The 22,991-nt window shown below is 39.9% G+C and overlaps 3 protein-coding genes across 17 annotated transcripts in view; 2 read left to right on the top strand and 1 right to left on the bottom strand.

The window, feature by feature from the left end:
* Nucleotides 1-6,751, top strand: part of ZDHHC20 (zinc finger DHHC-type palmitoyltransferase 20) — a 48,386-nt gene extending 41,635 nt beyond the window's left edge. For all 8 annotated transcript variants that reach the window (XR_008730813.1, XR_008730812.1, XR_008730814.1 and 5 more), the window contains one exon: nucleotides 1,184-6,751. Coding sequence is in view for 2 of the 8 variants with exons in the window: in XM_055701487.1 (XP_055557462.1) it covers nucleotides 1,184-1,209 (26 nt within the window). In the remaining 6 variants the exon portion in view is untranslated. The remainder of the gene's footprint in view (nucleotides 1-1,183) is intronic.
* An 845-nt stretch (nucleotides 6,752-7,596) lies between these two features.
* Nucleotides 7,597-9,369, bottom strand: MRPL57 (mitochondrial ribosomal protein L57). Of its 2 annotated transcripts, none has more exons than XM_055701492.1 (2): nucleotides 9,238-9,369; nucleotides 7,597-8,061 (listed from the first exon to the last, which is right to left on the bottom strand). In XM_055701492.1, exon 2 carries the CDS (start codon nucleotides 8,054-8,056, stop codon nucleotides 7,745-7,747), a length of 312 nt encoding a protein of 103 aa, XP_055557467.1. In that variant the 5' UTR covers nucleotides 8,057-8,061; nucleotides 9,238-9,369; the 3' UTR covers nucleotides 7,597-7,744. The 2 variants fall into 2 exon arrangements, with proteins under 2 accessions (XP_055557467.1, XP_055557468.1); XM_055701493.1 differs by lacking the exon at nucleotides 9,238-9,369 and adding an exon at nucleotides 9,070-9,215.
* A 140-nt stretch (nucleotides 9,370-9,509) lies between these two features.
* On the top strand, nucleotides 9,510-21,933 carry SKA3 (spindle and kinetochore associated complex subunit 3). 7 transcript variants are annotated; one of them, XM_055701483.1, is made up of 9 exons: nucleotides 9,510-9,643; nucleotides 10,849-10,913; nucleotides 11,792-11,957; nucleotides 13,590-14,013; nucleotides 16,994-17,094; nucleotides 17,865-18,046; nucleotides 18,232-18,447; nucleotides 18,650-18,768; nucleotides 19,651-21,933. In XM_055701483.1, the coding sequence occupies exons 1-9, from the start codon at nucleotides 9,541-9,543 to the stop codon at nucleotides 19,682-19,684; spliced, it is 1,410 nt and encodes a 469-aa protein (XP_055557458.1). In that variant the 5' UTR covers nucleotides 9,510-9,540; the 3' UTR covers nucleotides 19,685-21,933. The 7 variants fall into 7 exon arrangements, with proteins under 7 accessions (XP_055557458.1, XP_055557457.1, XP_055557459.1 ...); XM_055701482.1 differs by having other exon boundaries at nucleotides 17,862-18,046; XM_055701484.1 differs by having other exon boundaries at nucleotides 9,515-9,643; nucleotides 10,081-10,913; nucleotides 17,862-18,046.
* Nucleotides 21,934-22,991: the final 1,058 nt, after the last annotated feature.

The following is a 22,991-nucleotide window of genomic DNA, read 5'->3' as shown; positions in this document are numbered from 1 at the left end:
AGTGGTATTTCTGAAAAACCTACTTGACCATGAGAACCCACCAGTGATGAGTTTTCCCTTTGCAACTTTTCTTAATGCTTTGTATAATTTTGTAAATGAATGTCCCAAGCAAAGGACTTCTTTCAGCCTCTAGGTATATAAAAACTAATCTGATCTAAACAGGTTACTAAGGCTTTTCTATTCTTCATAGAAAGGAACAGATAACTTCTGAGAGCAGGTCATCCCAGCAGCCTTTGATAGGGTATTATAGAGAGGTTTTAATCTTTCTTTCTGCTGACCTAAAGAGGGAGCATAAGTGAATGGCTTAAGCTAGACAATTAACTGGTAATAGTCTGGGATTAATTTCCTTTTTATCCTGCTTCTCTCCCTGAAGTCAGGCCAAATTTAATAAAGGAAGGTTGTGTACTTTGTGTCACACTTGCCCATACTGCTGTAGTTTTAAAAGTAATACAAATAAATAGTGCATAATTGCAGCCAACACAAAAGCATTTTGTTATCTGTTTTCTCAAATAATGGTTAACTCAGTAGCACATTTCAGCCCTTCTGAGTTCAGTTGGATTTGATCACAGTTTCTGTAGGCCAAGGTGGTTGACTCCAGTCCCCCGGCAACTATAAGCAACTGTGCAATAGCTGTGAGATCCACAACATCTGTTTCGTGCACTTTCATATAGTCTGTAACAGACTAATAGTTGTATTTTTCGATTTTATGCCTATAACACACAGCAGAAACAAGGTTGTGGCTGATGAGTAAAATTGCCAGGTTATTTTGGAGAAAAAGAGCATGACTTGTGAAAGAAGGCTGATCTCCCAACCAGCAGTCTTGCAGCCTCACCTAGGCAAATCTCATTTGTGTCCCCAGATCTATCAACTTGGTTCAAAACGAATGAGCAATTCTTGCCAATCAGGGAGCCAAGAGGATTTAGCCACAGGTCAGTGGCGATGGATTGATGTTCTTAGTGGAGATAATCTTCTAAAACCTAAAAGGTTTAAACCAAAAACAAAACAACAAAAAACAAACCCACACCTCCCAGAAGGCTAATTATGAGTTGAAGTTATCTTAACTGCTGTCCTGAATCGTGAGTCTGTAAATCATGTTCCCTAGCCACACTGTGTACTGCACTATGACCTGTTTTTTCAAAGTGAGTGCTGTAATTCCATTAATCACCTTTTTTTGTTTCACTAGGTTTCTGCAACACATTTTGTGCTTGAATATTACTTAATTTTGTTTGGAAGAAGTTGGTCAGTAAAAAATGGAACATGAACATTTTAGGAAGAGACAAGAAATTCAAGTTTCTGCACAGTACAATGGATTCTTGTAAGCACTATTGCGGAGCAGGGAGGTTAAGACAGATGCCTTAAGATTCTTACTGTGCATTTATGCAACACTGAATTATATCCTGCTACCAAAGGGCCAAATCCTGAAGTGCCCTGCTTGGATGCACAAGGTCCAGAGTGGGAACTATGCATTTCTGTTATGCTGCAGTGGTGGGGGTAGATTGCAGAGACTCCTACCTCCCCACGGGCAACCTTCATACCTTAGGCACTGCAGAAGTCACTCCCATAGCCGGTCTCCAGGGTACAGAAAGAAAGAAAAAAGGAAAAGAAGAAGAAAGAAAAACAAACAAAAAAAAAAAAAAGGGGGGGGGGGCAGGCAGGGGAAGAAAAATCAACATAGAGCACAGCCCGGTGAGTCTGAAGTGCAACTATACATAGTTCAGACACCAGGTGATGGGGAAGGGACTGGATGATATCTTCTCCCCTCTTCCTGTTAACCAGTCTACCCCATGATCATAGCTCTCCAAGTCTTCCGGGACAGGATTCTTTCTACTAGCTGTGCTTTGGAGCAAGGCAATGCCAACAACATAAGAGCCTTTTACCTGGGTGTTGCTTTTTTTTGCTGTAAGATTGAGCTCCCCCCCCTCCCCATCATTTTAAATTGATTTAATCATATCAAGAACAAAGCTCAAAGAAGCAAACTCAGTTTTTAGTTGAAAAAGCGTGGATTATTACTTTCTAACACTTGTCTATCGGCACACAAAGAAAAGCCAATCCAAGAAGGCATTAACAAATGTTACATTATCTGTTAATGTCTGCAGTGTTCTGTATGAGGCAGTAATAAAATGGTAAAGTACCCCTGAGAAAAACCTTATTGCAGTTGTGTGTTGTTAGAAAATGGAGCTGGCAGAGTACTGCTTTTTCTATGGGACTCTTGCTGATTTATAAATACTGTTCTATACTCTTGTTTTATCTTTTTAATAAAGGCACAAGTTTTTATTGGTTCTAAATTACCATTCAAACAATTATCAAATTTTTGCGAGAAAATTAGTGTTGGATCATACATCTGTGTTAACACACTGAAAATGTGTATGCTTTAGTCTGCCACTTCCAAGTCCAGTTTAAGTGATGCTGAAATTGCTAAGGACTGAGTGCTTTGTGCAGTGATGTACCTGTTCACAAAAGGCAAAATGTGTTTCCTTCTGTGAGGAATAAAGTCCATCCTAAGCTCGAGATTTACAGCAATCCACATGGTTTGTTTCCCCCCCGCCCCACTCCTCTATAGAGAAGACTGCTAACTCATCTTTGGGTGGTATTGGAATTTTGCACCTGGAAAAAGGGACAAATACTATTTTCCTGTCTGTAACTTTTCTCATGTTGAGCTGAAGCTGATTACAAAGAGATGTGAGCACTTTAGATACAGACTGAAGGTAGTAGCAGAGTTGATGATCTGGACCAAAAGAATGTTTGGTTTCTCTCCTGGACTGATTGCTACTTAAGTCAAATATGTTCATGCTGGACATACTAAGGTACCAAGTATACTGTAAGGTTGAAAACAAGTATTTTTTTGTCTTGGGAGAGAATAGATTTTTCTTAGATATTAATCTTCTAGAACAAGAACCCTATGAAAACCTATGAACGTGATTTGGTCGCTATTGGATGTTGTTGAGACAGAAGTAATGGCCCAAACTTGCGTGTTTTACAAAAGTTGCAGAATGGTTCTTCAACCTTTGTACAAGAAATTTTGCTTTTGCTAATTTCAAAACTTACAAAAATATTTACTACACACTAATCTGAAAGGTTTAGCTTTTTCTTCTCGAAGGTCAATTGAGAAATGTTGATATGAACATAAGCTCTCAGCAGTACTGCACCAGCAAAATTTTGTGAGGAAGACAACAGAGACAGAAGACTAAGTTCAGACAGCTCGTTCTGGATACCGGACCCCAAAAACCGGTGGAACTGTAATGGGGGGCCTGGGAGGTCATCTGGCTTATACTGCATCAGTGTGTTACAGCTGAATTAACACATACATCCACAGATACCATCCAGCAGAACTATAAGCAAAACCTATGTCTCTAATCCAGCAATATGGTATCTGTTCCCATCACCCCCACCCCTCAAAGTGCTTGATATTCCCTCATATGAATGTGTGTATATATACTGTAGGCTAACATCAGTATAACTTGTTTGATTTCTTAAGTCAGGATAGTTAACCTACAGGAAAAACTGTAAGTAAATAGACTGGGCTAATTCCATGTGTGTTCTCTAGCAAGTGCTGGTCATCTGAAACCAGTTCTTTGTGTATCTGATGGATGTTTTTGTGGCTTTTCATGAAGAGGTGATGTTTCTGACATCTTCATGCAGATCACGGGTACGTTTTATCCCAGGTTTTTCCTCATGTTTCAGATGAGAAAAGAAGGAGAGCAATGTGCTTAAGATACTCTTGAGGCCAGAGTGTGTAAAAGCAGGCGTTACTGAAAAGTCACTTTGACAAATATGAAACATAGTAAAATGATCCAAATATGATTATTCCAAATGTACCACTCCCAGTCCCTCCCCCTCTCCAGGGAACTGGTTGCTAAGAGAAACCCCAGGTGGATGGAAAGGAATTAAGTTCTCTAAGGGAAATGGTATTGATGAGCATTAAGGGAACACAGTGGGATAGAAGGGCCAGGCTTTCCTGGCAGGCCCTGGCTGTGGAGGAGGGTGGCAGGACGATGTCTTCTGTCTTTCAGAGTTCTGTCCTGATGGCTCCCTAGCCATAAGCAAGGGCGCTCTGTGCAGTACTAGAGAATAGGATATGCAAAACGAGGGAGCAAGCCAGAAATTTAAAAGGCGATGAGGGCAAACAGCTGTTTGGCTGTTGAGTTGCAAGCCGACGTAGGTACTACTGCCAGCAGAGGCAGGGGGCTGTAGGGGTGCCCCAGGAAATAGGTCCTTTTGGCCTGTGCGCTGGAGAGCTGAAAACTTCCCGCGAATGCGAGAAGAGCAGCCCTACCTGTTCAGGAGGCCAGGTGGGAGGTGGATCCTGAGACAACAACTGTTAAGGGTACTGGGTCATGTTGTACACACTGGGTTTGTGCTTTAATCTGCTCTGTATCAGCAAGCTGTGAAAATACTTAAGTTTGTCACTAAAAATAACAGTCCTTAAGGTTTTAAATCCATCAAAACAATTACTACTGCAAGCCATAAATAGTAGTTACTGTAGGATAGTTGGCACTGGCTGCCATTAGAAACTATGCTTTAGTTTTTCTTACTGATTTTTTTCTTTAAAAAAACCACACGTACACACAAGTCATGCACAGAAAATGACATTAACCTCCCAGTGTGAGGACAGAAGCCTGACATAGGACAAGTTTTCAGTGTGATTTCTCCTCAAGATTTCTGAAATGTCTTGAGATGATAAACCTGGGAAGATAAGGCAGGGAGATCCATAAACAGAAGATACTTAAAACTACACAGCTAATACTGGGGTTTTTTCTTACAGTTATTTATTCAGTGTACAATATACGCATTACTGCTTCTCCTATGAAAGGTGTATTATGGGAAGAGGTTTCTGTTGTAACTGACTTCCTGCAGTATTATCCTGAGACTGCAGTGTATCCTGAAATGCAGTTAGATGCATCATAATAAGCCTTTGATTAAAAACTTCCACTCTTAAGTATTCAGAGGATTATTTTAGAGGGAATTTTTTAGTGTTTTGAGTAGAAATTATGGTAACATTTTTGTTAAAGCTGCCCCTTGAATGTGAAATTTCCAAGTACCAAGCAACTTCTGGTATGCTGTTCTTAGAAACCGGTCCTGTTCTCTGGAGTGCTAAATGCCTGCAGTGTTCAGGTACTGTTTCTTCCCTCTTTTCAGCTTTTGTGGCTCTTCTGTATTGTAAATAGTCTTTTGGGGTTGGGAGGCTTTAGTTAAGTTCAATACCATTTAATATGCGCTCAAAGAACTTCTTGATCCATCTGAAGTATGGTCTGGTTGTAGCTTAACAGAGCCCCAAGAGGAGAAAAAAAAAGTGTTCTTGCGTTAGTGTCTGGCAGATTTACCAAGAGATGCATTGACTCCGACGTAGAATAACCAGATCCGCCTAGATGTGGAGCACTGACTGACCATATTTTTGAAAATGAAAAAAACCAAACCACACAACTTCTTGGCATATGTTCTCTGAGGACACTGTCTAAAATTGTATATATATAGGGGATTCAGGTCTGGGTTTACAGAGGCTCCAAATAGCGGCTACTTAAACTCAGTGCAGACCAAGAATGCATCTTTCACGGTACCTAACAAATAGCTAGGTATGTAACATCAGAGGCTCTTCTGTCCCTAAATGGCACCAAAGAGAGCAGCGACATATAAAGAAGTGATTTAATACTGAACACATTTACTATACTCATTTCTATCAATTTATTTTGTATATATAGACAGCTTTCTATATGCATTTTTCTTAATTACGTAACCGTAACCATCGTGAAACGTCATGAAGCTGCAAATTGCCATTAGTTTTAATGCTGATTAAAACTGGTGTTTGGCTGTTTGTTTTCTGCAGCAATTACTTGAATCTTGTTTCCATTAGGTAGTGAAGTCTGATGATGTTTACAGAACTGCTTTCTTTGGTTTGGGGGGTTCCCATCTTTCTCCTATCCCCTGCCCCAAGAAACAGAGAGCGCATCCTCAGCTCAGTATGTTGGGGATGAAGTATTGGGATCCCCTTTATTGGCACCAAAGCATTAATGGTGATGTGCAGATTCCCTTCAGTTTCCATTGCTTAGCTGACAGTTCATGTGCTTAGCGTGTTCCTCTCCAGTTCCTCCTCTTCCTTGACCTGTTGCTGTTACCAGCTTTATTGTGAGGAACTGAAATCTTTCTGAATGACAATTTACAATCAAAGCTATCACAGAAAGAGGCAGCGTTCCTGCTGTTAAATCTGCCCCCTCTCCCTGTTCCCTCTTCAAATTAAATGAATGAAACCTCCCTGGGTTATCTCTGCAATTATTTTTGTGTTTGCCAGCAAGGGTCATCAACATTTGCACTTATCACAATGTCCCAGCTGTTCTACTTCCACAGTTATTTTTAATTGTGCTGCCTAAACTTGTAATGAGCTGTATTTAAGTTTGAGGTGAATTGTAAAAGATATATGTAATAATGACACAGTTATTGTATTTTTTTGTATGTTACAGATAGGACTAGTCCTATGCACAGAGAAAACACATTGCCATGTATAGTTTAATACTTGAAGTAACTTTTTAAAATGGGCTTTTATAAATGAACTAAATACAAAATCACATTGCTTTGCCTGGCACTTCCTTCATGTTTTAATTGTATTGTGCAACTTCCCCATACCTATACTTTTCCGTAAATGTTATCTTAAGCCATTTATAACCATTGAAAGTGCATTCAAGGTTTTGTACATCAGTGTTCAGACCTGTTCATACTTCTCTGAAGTATGGTTCATGTTTAAATAAAAACCTTGTTACCATTTTAGGCCTCTCTTTCAGTGATAAAATACAGACTTGACACTTGAATTCATCAGTGAATGCAACATCAACTTAATGAAGTATGTGAAAGAATCTGAAAATTGCTTAGGTGTAGCATGTGTGTATTGGATCAGTGAGAAAATCCACCTACCAACATTTTGTAACTCTTCCACAGTTTTTACACTCCAGCTGCATTAAACCTAAGATTACACTCTTGACACATCTTCCAGGTCACTTGGTCTCGACAAGGGAAATAAAAACACCCCAACTTGCGGCTGACTATTACACTTAAACATGACGGAGAAATCAGACTGCCACTCAAACATGAGTCAGCTGTGTTCCTTTTAGATCAGAAATAATCTCTGTGAGACGGCAGTAACACCCAAGTTGTACTGACATGACAATGACACTGGCATTTGAATTTAACAATTCTTTCCAAAAAGTTTACAAAGCCTGTAACATTTTACAATCTTCCATGACTTCCAGCCTCGTACACCTAACTTTTTAATTCTAGTTCATCTCAGTCCGTGTATGCCCGATGAAGTGAGCACTATGCAAGTATCATCAGCTGCGTCTCAAGTACTGAGGCATACAGAGTATCCCTGCAGAAGGGAGAGTGACCATTAACAGCCATCTGGTCAGTACCAGCAGATAATCCCTTTCAAGAGAGCAGGTGTGTTCCAGCTTTCAAAAGGAAATTAGCAATGCTGTAATTCTTGTTATCATCATGGCACTTGGTAACTCAGGCCATTTTATACAAAACCCCTGAAGAACAGAAGGCAGGCAGATGGCAGACCACCACAGAAAGAACTGTCTTTCTAAAGAGACAACAATAAGAAAACATAAATTGTTCCGTAGGACTGCATTTATTAATGTAAAATTTCATATGCCGTAGCACGGTCCCATTTGTCATCCACCCTTATACTGAATTACAAAAGTACTATAACAGGTACAACAGCTGAGCCCACAATAGTGCATAATACATGCCATATTGTTCAAAATATCCACTTTTTCGACACATTTAAGTGGTTTAAATGATCGCTGATATATCTGTGTTCAGGAAACTTGGCTTTCTTCTGGCTTTTGAAAGCTTCCCATTTTGCACGTCTCTCTTCCGTGTTATGTTTGTACTCCTGTTCCCATGTCAGGTAAGGTCGACTCAGCCAATACTCATTCTCTGCTTCAATTTCCAACCTTCGGATCATTGCTTGCTTCATTGAAATGGTAACCGGTCTTGGCCGCCTGTACTTTCCGATCCACTGTCTTCCAGGAATTCTCTTTCGGAGTAATACTGTTGTTAAAAACATTATGCCTCAAAATAGAAATATAAAATACTCATTACCTTAAGAACAAAAGTTAAAAAGTTTAACAAGAAAAATTAAAAACTGCACGCATACACATCTCCTACTGCCTTTTAGCCGGCTGATTGGAACTAACCGTTAAATACAGTACACAGTACAATGACAGACATACTGGAAACCCGAGACCAGAAAAGGGATGCAGAAATCTTTATGTAGCTAATGAGTTTACTCAGTTATCTTTACATTGAGATTAAAGCATGTCCTCCATAAACTATTTATGAAAAATACGGTCCCAGACAGCATTAAACAAAGGATTCACTTCATTTCTTCTTCAGAGAGATGCACTGTCAAAACAGGGAGTATTTCCAGGTCTGCCTTCTAGATCCAGATCTGGCCTTCCCTCAGCATCAAATTTTGAGCTACAGTCTCTCCACACACTTGCTGGTATACAATTACCTAGTCTTGTATTTTGACTATGGGAAATCTCATTTGTAGAGGAAAACATCCAATATTAGACCAACCAGTGTATGTAGAAAGCACAAATACTGTTTCCAACACAATACGCAGGTGTAATAAAGAGGCAAGAAAGGCCAAGCTACGTTTAGATTTGACACACGTGCTCTTCATTAACTTATTAGTCCTAAGCATGCCTAGCTCCTAGGCCTCTCATTACACTGTATTTTCACCAACTAAGAAGCCAGCCAAGCACTTTAACACGGCATAAACCAGCCCTACTGCTGAGCAGCGAAAAGCCACCCCGCCACAGCCCGTTCCCGCCGCACAACCCCGCGCTGCTGCTCCGCTCTGACCCGGCCCGGGACCGAAGCTGCGGGGCTCCGCGGCGGCGCTGCGGCCCCAGCCTCCGGCCCCGCTCCCGGCAGGGCAGGGCACAGCCGCCCGCCCCCCGGCCTGCGCCCGCTGCAGCCTCCACAGGGCCCGAGGCCGATGCGCGACACGGCGCGGCTGCCCTCCGGGGATCCCCGGTGCCACGGGAGCCACCCGGGCCACTGGGCGCCCACCAGCTCCAGGCGGGGCTCGGCCCAGGCAGCGGAGCCCGCCCCCCACCGAGGTTATCTCCCGGTTCAGGCCGGGTCAGCCCGCCCTCGAGGCGAAGCAGCCCTGCGAACGGCCGCAGCGGCGCTCCCAGTCCCACAACCAACGGGCCGCTGACCCCCGCCCTCACTCACCGACTCCCACGGCCGGTCCCCCCTCCCCGCGGCGGGAAACAAGATGGCGGCGGCGAGCGGCCCGTCTCGCGAGAGCTGGCGGCGGGCGGGCGGGGCCTGGCGGCGCCAATAGCGCGCTGCCCGCCGTTCGAAGCTGGCAGCGGGCGGCAACGTCGCTACAGCCCCGGCAGCGCGGCCGCCTTCTCTCCTCAGGGCGGCCCCGGTCCCGGGACGGCTGTTAGCGGTCGCGCGTCGGCCTAGGGCTGCGTGGGGGGCGGCTGGGGCGCTGTCCCTGTCCCTCTGGCGCTCCCCCTCCCCGCGGCCATGGATGTGTCGAGGGAGTTCTTCAGCAAGCTGCGCGCCCTCGCCACGGCGCTGGAGAAGGAGACGCAGCAGCTGGGGCGGGCCCTGCGCGAGGAGGGCACGGGTAAGCGCGGCCTCGCCCCGTCTCCTTCCCGTGGCGGCCGAGCCCGCCGGGGCCCCTCCCGCCCCCCGCAGCAAGGCCTCCGGCTCGGGGGAGGTCCGGAGGGTTGCGCTGGGTGCCCGGCGGTGACACACCTGGACGCTGGGGCCGATGGCTGCTGGGATGGGGTGGGCGGTGGGCTGGCGGGTGTCCCTCGGGAGCCCTGGATTTGGGGTCCCGCCCGCCATCGTGCCCCTGTGGGTGTGCGGAGATGGGCGTTCGGTGGGCTGGCGGGTGCGGGGATGGGGCTGGGGGTCGCTCATAGGGCATTGGTTAAGCCTTCAGTGTTCTCTGAGCTCCTTTGTGGGTGCGTAGGTGAGCATTTATCACGGGGAAAAACGGGATGAAGGGGGGTGAGACGGGAATCACATTCGTGCTTTTACTTCTTTCCATGGATTAAGGCAGCAAAACGCATTTGCGGGGCGAGTTCTCCCCTTGTGCTGATAGCTCGATCTTCTAACTGGATTTATCGCTGTGCTGTAAGACTTCAAACAGAGCTGCATTGTCAAAACAGGGAGTATTTCCAAGTCTGCCTTCTAGATCCAGATCTGGCCTTCCGTCAGCATCAAGCTTTGAGCTACAGTCTCTCCATACACTTGTTTGTACACAATTACCTAGTCTTGTCACATAGCAGGCGTCTGCTTTTACACTATTTGCATTAACCTTGATTTCCAGTGAAAGAAGTAATGACAGCTGCACAAATAAGTGAACAATGCTAACACCTATCCATGTGCAAATAAGGCAGAATTCCGGTTTTTGTTCATGTATGTTTTTCAGTGGTGTCTTTTTTCAAATTTTATTATTTCAAGTTCGAGCTCTTTAAGGATAAAAACTTGGCATAAGTAATCATTGACAGCCCAGGGACCTACCTATTGTGCCAACATCTGCTATACATTAATTTCTACAGTGCTGCAACAGTAAAATGGAAGCCTGTACAGTTTCTCCGTGTAGCTTAACATACTATGCAAATAGCAGTCTCATGCCATGCAAGGCACCCTATATGAACTAGTTTGTCTTTTGGTTTCCTCTGTCTTGACTCTCTCTTAACATATGTCTCCAGCATCTCTAATACAGGAGATTATGTTCTGATGTAGAATGTATTTGCATGCTAAAATATCAATAGCCCTTTTTTTATTCTAAACCCTTTTATGTGAACATGCGTATCAAAGACTATGAAGATGAATCGCCAATAAGACTCTTCAATGACCTCTGTTGTGAAATCGAGACTTTGAAGGTAACATCTTAACTCACTTCCTTCTTGAAAAGTTGGAGGAAGGGGCTGTTCCATAAACTTACAGTCCTAATACAGTTTTGTTAGTCAGCAGTACTGACCCTTACTTTTATTCATTGACCTCCTAAGTCCTCATAACTGCTATGGATGTCGGGGTAGTGCCCAAAAACTTGTGAGTGACTTAAAGTAGATTAGCACTGTTTATTAGTTGGTGGTCACTGTTGTCATTCAGACTGGCAAGGGACAAAGGTAACACAGAACTTGTAGCTGTACCAAGGCATAGGTATAGGGGAAAAAGATTCAGGAGCAGCAGCTCCCTACAGAAGAGGTGTGCTTGTTTGTGTCCAATAACTAGCACTTGCAGTGAAGAAAATCTTCACAGAAGTTTCAGTACCTTTGACCATTCGGTTAAACTTGTGAAGAATGTTCTTTATTTCTTTAACATAAGTAGGGAAAACAGGCTACAGAAATGAGCAAGTGTAGAGATAGTTGAGAGGTAAGCTAGGATATAAACTTGGGTCTTACCATCTGCTCTGCACTAGTTCTTTGTATGTGGGCAGTAAGATTCCAAACTAACTGCTGTTATCCTATATTTTTGTACAGTAAAAATGTATTTTTGTTTGAGAGGTTACTAAGTAGTTATCGTATTGTGAACTGTCATCTTAGTTTAATGTTTGTAAGTCTTTGTACACTTGTGCCCTATATATTCCTTATATTTTGTAACCTAGTTTTCACGTACAGATAAGGCCTAAATTTGCTGCTTATCCTCATCTGAATTGAAGTTCAATACTTGTTCACACATTAAGAGTTCTGGGATTAACTACCATGTGGTGATTTGAGAACCAATATTTCTCTTTCCCTCACCTCCTCTGCCCCCAAAGGAAGATGTTAATGCCAGTCTTAATAAGAGTTGCTCTGAAAAGCAAACAATTCATGAGTTTATGAAGGCAAGTGAAATACTGATGGAAAGAAATGCAGCAGATCTTGAAAAAATAAGAGAGCTGTTCCAGAAATACAGCTACAAAACATGTCTCGAAGACTCTACAGGTAGTATTTCTTGGCAAATATGTGAAGAAAAATGTAATTTTCTAAAATGTTTCTCTTTAGTTGTGTGTATGTTTCTATTAATTAAGACATCAAGTACATCTATGTTATTTGCTTTATAATAATATACAGAGGGTAAAAGTTCATTTTGTGATCAGTGCTGTAAGAATAAACCAAAATACAAAACTTACGAGTTAGATCTCCTGCCATGTTCTTCAGTTAGTGTGGGTTTGGGGAGTTGGTTTTTTTTTCCCTCCAGTAATAGCTATATTCAGAAAACATGCTAGCAAACATGTTTTCGTAACCCAGAGAATTATGCTGCCTCAGCTTCTCATGCATGGGAAACTGTTGTAGATGTATCTAGATTAGTTTGTATTCATATGTGATGATTGCATTAACTTAAAATCACCATAGAGAAAAGATTAAAATAATGTGTTCCACGGCACAGATGGGAAAGGAGAAGCACATATGGGGATTAGTGACAGGTGGCAAGCAGTAGTAGCTTGATCATTGGAGTGGGAGTTCCTGAATCCAGTAGAAAGTGGACACACACCTGTGTGACAAATCCAGATACTCCAAATAAGTGCAAAATACTACAACTATCAGCACTGCACATACCCTGTCAAGGGCCAAATCAATCTTCAAGAAGCCTTTGGCCGGGCACATCTTAACTATCCCCTGAACATTATTCACTCATTACATAAACCAAAATTGTGGTCATGGACCATATTCACTCTGAGTTAAGCTACTACAACTGTTTTACGAAGATGTGGCAGAAGGCTCTGATTTTATAGTACCTTCCTGTCTTCTCTCTGCCTTTAAAGACTTCAAACAGAGCTACAAGGTTAATTTATTTTTTAAGATGTGTTTTTAAGCAAAGTGTATTTGAATATGTAATACCAAGACACACAAAAAGGTAATACCTCTGCCGTGTTATTTTAAATAGCTTCCCCACCCCACCCCACCCCCGCCTTGCTGCTTGTATCTTGCAGAAATTCACAAATGTTTTGGGGTGTTTCAGTTTAACTACAGAAATGTACAAATTACGCATTTGCTTATTTCTGCAGTGGGCTGCTCTTGTTACCTAAAAAGCTACCCACTTTCATGAGTTTTTAGTTGCTGCTTCATAACCTTTCTTCAATACTGTTTTTCTGAAGAATGAGTATTAAAGTACTGTGTGCAACCTTTGCTCTTTCCCAAAAAACTTTGTTCTATACAAATTTTGGTTTTGTTGTAATTTATGTTTACATTTTTAATGAATTTCCACTCTTGCACTGAAATGGAAACAAATAAATATATTTAAGATTAGCACTTCTTGCCTGCTTCATGCAGGGAGATGAATCCTATTAAAAAATACATGCATAAAAATCTCTCAATTTCATTTTTCCTAGAAATAATATTTACCAATGAAGTGAAATTCAGCAGATGTGTGACCTATATTACAAATATAGCTTAGCCTGGTATAAGCTTTTGATATTTGTTGTAGCTTCAGGTTCAATGCTTTAAAATGAAAGAAGGTATCTATTTTTTACAATAAAACTGATTTTGAATATTGGAGAGGACATCCAAATTTATTTTAGAAATTCTTAAAAGAGAAACTTCTGGCATAATTTTTTTAATTACTTTTTTAAATAGGAGAGGAAGAAGTAGTTAACAGTGATTCGCCAGTGTCTGTCCAGAAGGAATCTGGTGAAGAAAAAGCAGATGATGTACCTCATCTTCCTGCTTGTACTGTGACGTCAATGGTGCCCGAAGACCCACTGCAGACCCCCCAGCTTTCTGATTTTGGTCTTTCACAATATGCTTTCTCCAAACCTTGGATTGCATTGAAAGAACAACATGCAACAAGTGCACATCAAGAAAATTCAAAGAACAGGACCCCACTAAAACCACTGACCACCTATGTTTTGCCCAAAACCCCAAAATGTATGCTGAAGATGGACGATTATGAGTGTGTGACACCAAAACTTGAACACTTTGGCATTAGTAAACATACCACATGTATGAATGAGGATTATACAATGTCACTTATTCGCAAGATTCCTCAGACAAGCAAGAAGTAAGTAAATGACATAAGTTCAGTTTGTTTCTCTACTGAGCTTTCTGTTGTTTCCTCTTGCTGCATTAATTTCTTGGCTGCTGTTGCCCCTGTTGTCTTCAAGCAGTTGATACATTATTATCTGCCAGCTGGTTAGTCCTGTGTCTTTCTTCAACTCTGCCTATCTTTATGTTTACCCTTTGTGGTGCCAAACGCTGCCATGAAACAGATCTCTTAATATGCTGCTTCCCTTGACTGCACCACGGTAAGAATCTTCCATAAGCAATTTATTTACAAAGCGAAAATGCACAGTATATCTGATCTTTTGCTTTCCTTAACTTTGGATTTGGATTTGAGGATGTGTCGTCTGCAGTAGATATATCCAATTTAAAGGTTTCAAAAGCTTTAGGAATACAGACCCAGAAAAACACTTCTAAAGCATTCAGTAAAATGCCTTGTTGCAGAAAAGGTGTATCATCTCTTGTGTTACCCAGCTCCACCTTGCAAACAGTTAGCTCTTTTTGCTCCATTCTGTTGAAAAGACATCTCCAGACTTTCACGTTTCTCATTAAAATTAAAGAATCTGCAGCAGTGAGATGTAGAACACCTTAGCAGTAGAGGCAATTTTCTATACTTCTAAGGTGATGTAAAGGTAGTTAGGTCATGGTTTTATAGTTAGTATTAGCAACATGTTGAATTTTAAAAGCTGACGGTATCTAAAAGAAATGCAGTGCTCTGCAGCTAAATATTTGGTATTTAGATAAATTGTTCAAAAAACCCCAAGAACCATATTCAAATTAAGTTGTGGAAATAATAATTCAAATTTATATATTTTAAAATTTTATTTTTTTAATCGCTGGTACTTGCAATTTAGGCACAGGTGTGAAGTTCTTCAGAACCATGCCAGCTTGAGTGACCTTGTCCCCTCCCCCAGAGATCCAGTTTACTGCAATGGTTAAATTTTGAGTGGGGTTTTTTTTGGTTTTTAATTACTGCGGAAAAAGTTAAAGTGAAAAGATACACTTTCTTTTAAAATGGTTTTGCGATCTCTCCTTTGGAATACTTATGTAGATACTATAATATCTATAAAGCTTTATAGTATTTGAATTGTAATAACAGGAAAACTTACTCAATTCTGTAAGATAATAATTCAAACATCGTTCCCTCTCAAATATTTTGAGAATAGTTTCAGCTTATCACATAATTTAAATTATTCTCATATTTATAACTTTTTGTGGTTTTATACTACTTTTCCTATTTAACGAGGACCAGTTTAAATGTGATCTTCAGCTTTAATTATGGCTGTAATTCATAAAGGGATACATTCACAAATGCAGATTCTATTTCTGTGGCTTCTAGTGAAACAATTAGGTAGTCCACTAGCGATATTATTATACAATACAAAAAAATCCCACACTAGCAGTCTTTCATACCCATAATGATAATATTAAAATTCTGTAGAGAATTAGCTATAGCATGATTGCTTTTTAACACATCATCATTATTAATGATCGAACCAGATGGACACATACTGATTGTGACTCAAGTTAAAGCTACATATGGATTCAGAATAAGTGGCATATGTGAGGGGTCATGACATTAAGTCATTAGTTAAAATGTTGTTTAACTGTCTTTTAGCTTGCTTATTTTGTTTATTTTGCAACATTAAAGTTAGCTTGCAGTTTGATCAGAAGGGTTGAAACAATTGAACAGCTTGTTATGTCCAAAAAGTACTCATCTCACCTCTTAGTGAGAAGGCGCAGCATGTTAAATGGGCAGAACACTAAGCCAAGAAATAAAGAAACAAACAAAAAAAAATTGTTTTCATTGGATAATGGGCAGAATCTCTTCCCTGAGGATCAGATAAGCTCAAAACCTAGTACACATGAGGTAGCCTTATACCTGTAGTTTCTAGGTACAAAGACAGGTAACAATCTGACTTTCTTGGAGACAGCCCTGCCCTTTCATATAATTCGCTTGTGCCATCCAGGTCTTGTATCTAGCTGAAAACTGTCTAGCAGCTACGTATTGTGTGAAAACCACTTCAAAAATTCATCTCAAAGTTCTCAAAAATATTTGATAGACCTCAAGTCCTCCAGCTTTGTTTTTCAGTTTTAAAGCAGGTGAAAGGAACAATGTGCTTTGATGCACCTACTACAAAGCTGAAACCAAAAGTAATCCAGAGAGAAGAAAGGAGAGGGGGAAAAAAAAAAGGGGGAAAGCATCTGAAGAAAAGTGTTGTACTTGTTCTTCTCCATTGTAAAAACTAGGAATCGTATGGGTTTAGGTATCTATAATACCTCTGAGGCAAAACTCAGTTGAAAAATTCTTTTTTTCTGACTCGAGATGTGTTCATCTAAGTAAAATATACTGCCTCAAACATATTTTTAAATTTTTTTTTTTATGTTTAGGCTTTGTGTAGAGAAGCTCTAAATCTAGTTCTCAAGTAGGCACACTTTTGTGTAGAGTTTAGGTAAGCTTTCTTGTCTGGTATTGTCCCTTAACTGCCTACACCCTTCTTCCACTGGAATATTTTGGGTAGGAAAAAAGAATTCTGAACGCTTCTGTTTCCAGTTTTGTGGAATTGATTTTTAAATGGCTTTTCACTGTAAGTCAGCTAGTGATTAACATAAGTAATTTTATTCAGACTTCAAAACTGAATTAAAAACCTTTTTGTGCTCACAACGGTGCTAGTTTAAGAGCCAAAAAGATTTCCTCCTGCCCTAGACACCTTTTGTTGTCTGTTCATTTTGGGATTATTTTTCTTTTAATGCCTTGGATTGAAATCTTAGTGGATTTGGTAAATTGTGGATGGACTGAACATCTGCATGCTACAAATTGCTGCAGTAGAATCATAGATGAAAAAGTCATCTTCGAGGAAATGAATTTTTGACTTGCATGTTGATAAACAAATACTAAAAAAGTGATGAGTTTGACAGTATTCCTTTAATTGTGATTTCTTCATATTACTTGAGAACTCATTGAGAGGTTTAATTTTCAGGTTGTTTGAAGAAGATGATCTTAAAGTCAATGTACCAGAAATTATATCCAGGGAGATCATGGTTACTCCTAGGCCAAAATCAAATGTGACAGCTGAGAATGGTAAGTTAAAAGTATGTGAAATAAGTATACGTACGCAATTTTTACATGATGCATGAGTAAATGCATTGTAAACACATGGTTAACTTTTAAACTGTGTTTCTTGTTCAATATAGTTAATCTAGGCCTAGTCATTGTATGAGTACTAATGTCTAGAAATTAATGTTGGTGGCTTCTATGGGAAGGTTTCTCACTTCGGTGTAAATCTTTGCTCTTTCTTCTACTCATAATCCATCTAGAATTATACAGAGCCATCGATCATTTTGTACTACAGCTTATCCTTATTTGAAATGAAAATACCGGTTTGCCAACAGCCTTTCTTCCTGAGAATACCCATTAGATCTGTTTAAAGATAGGAAAGAAACTGTTTTGAAAGAGGCTAACGAGACAGTAACTTAGATCTTTCAAAAATAGTGCTAAAATTTCTTTGAGAGGAATTATACTATGTTCTCTTGAAAATATGTGAAGACCTTTGTACAAATATAGTGACAATTGAATGTATGAGAAGCTAAAGCAATGTTGGTTTAAATTGGGCTTTTTCAGCTATTCAGTAGTGGGACTAGACTTACGACTTTTTTTTTTACATTTGCATTTCCTGTTTTTATGGAATTCTGGGATTTAGGTGGTTCTTCATGCTGAAAATATCAGCTAAAATGATACAGGTGTGTTAGAATATGCAAATAGACTTAAAGAACTAAACTGGGGCACTGAAACTTATAACATGTGTGTGTATTTTTATTTTTATTCCACACTTTCACCCTTAATTTCAGCAGCTGGCTGGATGGCTTCTCCTATGATGCTAGAGTTCTGTACTCCTGATGTGCAAATCTGTTCCAGAAAAAATACTATAGTATCAGCAAGGTCACCAAAGACAAACAAACTATCTCCTCCCAGTCATACAGGAACACCAGAGTTGCCAGATTTTGAAACAAGATGGCTAAAAACAGAAGCTAAGGTAGTAAATAGCAATTAAATACATTTTCACACACTTCTTACTGTCTGTTTGGGATTCTTTTTCAATACTATTTTTGTTATATCATTGTAGAAGATCTTTCTAATAGTAATTTTGTTTTTAATAAATGTTTTTACTTTACAGAAGATAAGTAAATTAACCAAAGAAATTTAATACCTCTTTTGCAGCAGGTAAAGCAGGGAGGAAAGAATGAGTCAGTGACAAAGGATGACACAACAGATAAACAACACATAGAAGATAGCATTCCTTTTCTTGTGACCTCTGATGAGTATCTTAAAGATTTTGAAGACCCTTCTCCTCCCAAAATAAAAAACTATGATGACCAGTTACTCAGTACTCCTCCATCTCCAGAAATAACAAGGATACCGGATGATATTCTACAGGTTAGCTAATATACTGTGGGTTTTTTTTTTTTCCCCTAAGTAGTTTTAATATCAAAATAGTAAAATTAAAAGGGCTTAGTTCTATCAAATTGTGTTATTTGAAAATAAATAGCTCTCTGCTACTTACTAAAAATACATAAACTGTAATCCTGTTTTGAGTTCTTAGGTAATTCTTTTTATTCCCTTTTAATGTTTCCCGTAGATTCTGTCCAAGTATAATAAAAAAGTAGATTCTCCTAAAGCCAAGGAAATGGAGACGAAGGCAGCAAATGCTACAAGATCTGAAAGTGATTTTAGTAATGACTGCCACAAAGAGAACAGGTATGATTAAATTTTACAAATTTGGTTATTTAATTTGGAGGAGCTATGAAGATGCTTTAATGCAATTAGAAATTCATGCAGCTGCTTGCTCTTCAGCTACCAAAATAGCTCTTGTTGCTGTGACTAACTATTCTTCGGCATGGTATCTGACGGCCTTTTTGCAAAGAACAAACATTATGATTGATTGGGTGTTTGAATCCTCCCAACCTTACAAAAAAAAAATAAATAAAAAGGTAGTTTTACTGTTTTATGTGTAGGTATATTTTGTTTTGTGGCCATCAAAGTATTAGTGAATGGTTTCTTCTGAGTAAATTAGGCAATAAAACTAAGGAGTTGGAGAAAACTATGTAAGTGATGTGACTGATTTCACAGTTGTTCTGGTAAAGATAAAGTTCTTTGAAATGCAAAGCCATCTTATGAGCAATATATGAGATTAAATTAGTCTACAATAAGTATGAGTAATCTTTGAACAATGGAATAATACCCTTTAAAAAGACTTCAAATCAATTTGAATAGAAAGACGTTTTTGTGACAACTTGATCAAGTGTAGATATTCCTTATTCAATGTAATGTATATTACACTTGAATATCAGTTAAATTTGGGGCCAGTACAGATTGTTTAGGTAGGAGGTACAAGGAACACATAAAGAGTCAAATAATAATTACAACAACCCAGAATAAGACTGATAAAAGTACTTATCTTAATATGCCAGGAGTTGGAATCCAATTGAGTAATGAAACAGAGCAAAGTTCTTACTTTAGCTGACCTTTCTTTTTTTCTTGTCAAGATGGTTTAAAAGAAGCTTTGATGTTTGTGTCTTCTGCTAATTCAAAATATGATTGAGACAGTAAGTTCATGAACTCTTCTGGATTTATTTGCAGAGGATATCCTGGATATGTCAAGCCAAATACCTGAAATCAAGCTGAAGACCATGTTGAGACTGCTTGATATTCATGGATCTTATCACTGAATTGTAACAAGGTTGAAAAACAAAATATTATATTGGTGGGAGGAAAGAAGCATGCAAAGGACAAGCTTTATTTAATGGAGAAAAATTTTCCATTATGTGAATGAACTTGAACTAACAACTTGTGCGTATTTTTTTAATTGATATTATTGGCAAAATGTATTGAGGGGTTTTGAATATATTTATGTGCTTCAAAGAGGACCGGGGTTGTGTATGAGGTAGCACTTCAGTTGTTTCATCTGATTCTCATGTTGGTTGTGTATGTTTGTGTTTGCAGTAGGCTGTAGAGAAGTGTAGTTTTGCTGCAAGGGGACGAGTCCAGTACATTGCCCCAGAAAGCAGGTATCTCTGGCTGTTCTGGTGATGCTGCACATCATTCCAGGGCTGAGTCTGAAGTGCAGTACTTCAACAGTATTTGGTATCTTAAACAGAAAGAAGTCCTTTTCTTTACTGGAAGAGTAACTCCTGCTTTACTGTTTATCTTCAACTGCTGGAAAGATTTGCTGGCGGGCATGTAGGTGACTGCTTATTCTCCTGCTCTGCTGCCATGTGTGCATTCTGTAAGTGATAGTGTCACTTCTAAACATGCACGTCTATCCCCATAACAGCTAACCAAGCTTAAGTTCTCAGGGGTGTTTGACTCTTTTTGTAGCATCTGGTAGTCATAGTAATTAGGATTTTTTTTTTTTCGACCAGAGATTTTACTTTTGTCCACAAGAAATCCCAGCTTATCCTTGTTTGGAGCCAGTTTGCTGTTTCCAGTGTCAGCTATTTCTCTGAGTAATTCCAGGACTGCTCTTACCATATGTATATGTTCTTCCTGTTGATGGCTAAAATTTTGTCATTTATATGAGGACAGGCATGCAATACATGAAAAGGGAGAGACTGTCCCAGGAGCTGGGGAGGAAGTGTATGCTGTTCTGAACTTTCTAAACACAGCTCCAGTTTTGTGGTTGGTTTTTTTTTTTTAAGTTCTCAGGATATGCAAATATCTAGAGATGCCTGGAAGTATTTCTCCAGTTGCTTAGATGGATATGTGGCTAAAATCTTTTTCCTGCTATTCTAGTAATTCTCCAGGATAAGCATACATCAAATTAACTGGAGAAGCTGATTTTTTTTACTAGTTCCAGACTCAGCACACTGTCATTTTTCTGTGCTAACTTCTATTTATGTATTATTATATGTCAGTCTTTGAGCTTGATTGACACTTTTGAATAATAAATGAATCTGTCTCAGGTGCTTGGTGGCTGCTATAAAACCACTTGTTCTACTCTGCTCCTTCAGAGAGTGAAGGCCAGACCTGCTTCCAGCATCTTCACAGACTAAAACCATTTAATGGGCTGGATGCTAGTCTTGGAATGTGGTGGTCTTAAAAAGGTAAAAAGTATCTGCTGCAGAGCCAGACTGATCTACCAGAGGTAAGCAGGGGTTTCACATTCTGCATTCTCCCTTCACAGCACTTCATGGCTACTTTCTTGCCCTGAAGCAAGTTAGATTTCCCGAAGGACCCCATTTAACATGAAATGGAACAAGCAGCACTACTGTCCTGGACCTGGCTGTATTCCCTCCTGCCTTCACCTAAGGATATTCCCAAAAGTGCTTATACATGTCGTTTCCCTACACTTGAGAAAACTCTCTGCTCCCCTGCCCTATGCAGAGTTGAACCCAGCAGTGCTGGGGTTCTCACAGTAAGCCACTTGCATAGTTTTTCTTGCCTGTTAAAAAATAATTTTTGCTACATTTTGTAGCTATTTCATTAACTAATGTTAAAGGGATTCAATTACTATTTTGAAATACAGATTATCTTCAGGATGACAATTGAAGTCTTAAAATCTTCTGGTCTACTCAAGCTATTATGACATGCTGGCGTGAGACTTTTTGGAGTCTAGAAACAAAGTTTTACTAGTTAGTTTTGCTTTTCTTGCCTACAATGTTATCCTAATACAGGTAACACTGCTCTTTGTACTTATATTCTTCTTTATAGTAGGACCATTGCTGTGATGGCAGATAATTATCAGAGCAGCAAAACAAAAACTAGTTTTAGTTTGTTGTGCTTTACTTTTGAAAACCTTTTAGGTTTCAGTAAGGCCTAAGGAGTAGTTTGAGTATTGGAGGTGAGGGAGGGAAAAGTTGGCGTAAGTAAAAGCGTAACAGTGTTGGAAAATGATCTGTGTTCAAAATAAACTAGGGAGGGAGAGTTTTGTGTTTTGTCTTTTGTTTTCTTTTCCTTTTTTTTTTTTCTACTCAGATCAGCTGTCATGTGGGTGGCTGCGTGGCCATCTGATGAACTTGTGCAGTTTAAGTACTGGAACAACCAGGGATGTAGCCATGGGTTTGGAGGAGGGCGAGACTCCACATAAGCCAGTATTCCTGCTGAAGGAAGGCTCGTCCCACTGCACACTCATATAACATGTCAGAGCGTGAAGAATGCAAGAGGAAAGATACATGTTGATTTGTTGTGGGGTGAATTGGATAACAGCATTGGCCAGTCAGAAAGTGCACTTTGGATAAACAGTAGCAAATGCAGTAGTTCTGGAACACGCAATGGTTACCTGAAAACAGGCAAAACTTTCTCAGAGTATGGTTCTGTGTTGTGCTTGATTCAGTTTAACTGGGGGCTGCTTCCACTAGAGGCTGTTACACCAATTCTCCCGCACGGAACCTAGGGCTTGTGCAGTTCTACAGTGGATTCCTTGCATTTGCCAAGCCACTGAAAGGCTGATTAATTTTGTTTTCTCTTGTAGTTTGTCCTCCCCAACAGTAATCTCAAACTCGGCTTCTGCCTGTGTGAGTGCTAGATCAGATAGAAGATGTGATCTGGTTTCTCACCCTTCCCTTCCAGCAGTAGCTGCAGTCAGGAAAGATTGAAGTCAGCACAAAACTGCACTTCAGCATTTAGGGACATCTGGGAAGCAACCAAAAAAGCATGGCCTTTAGTTTTCCTTCATTTGCTGTGGTTCTTAATTTTTTTTTTTTTAATAAGTATATCAAATGCATCAGCTAACAGAATCTTCTCCCATAATCCCATTTTTGTCAAAGGAGCATCTCATTTGTGCTGCTGAGGAAGCCCCTTAACATGGTCAGTGCAGTTGTTTCCTTATCTTCAAAATGCTTTGCCTGAGGTCGAATACAAATACAGATCTCGCAGTGAAATGAAGCTTCCCAGATGGATGTCAAATGGATAAATGGCAAGCATCACTTAGTGCCTCCGGTTGTGCTTTCATGGACAAGATAAATCACTGGAGCAATAACTGG

The sequence above is a fragment of the Falco cherrug genome, chromosome 2 (assembly GCF_023634085.1).
Source record: "Falco cherrug isolate bFalChe1 chromosome 2, bFalChe1.pri, whole genome shotgun sequence".
In the NCBI taxonomy this organism is placed as follows: Eukaryota; Metazoa; Chordata; class Aves; order Falconiformes; family Falconidae; genus Falco; species Falco cherrug.
This window is presented reverse-complemented; position numbering and strand designations above follow the sequence as displayed.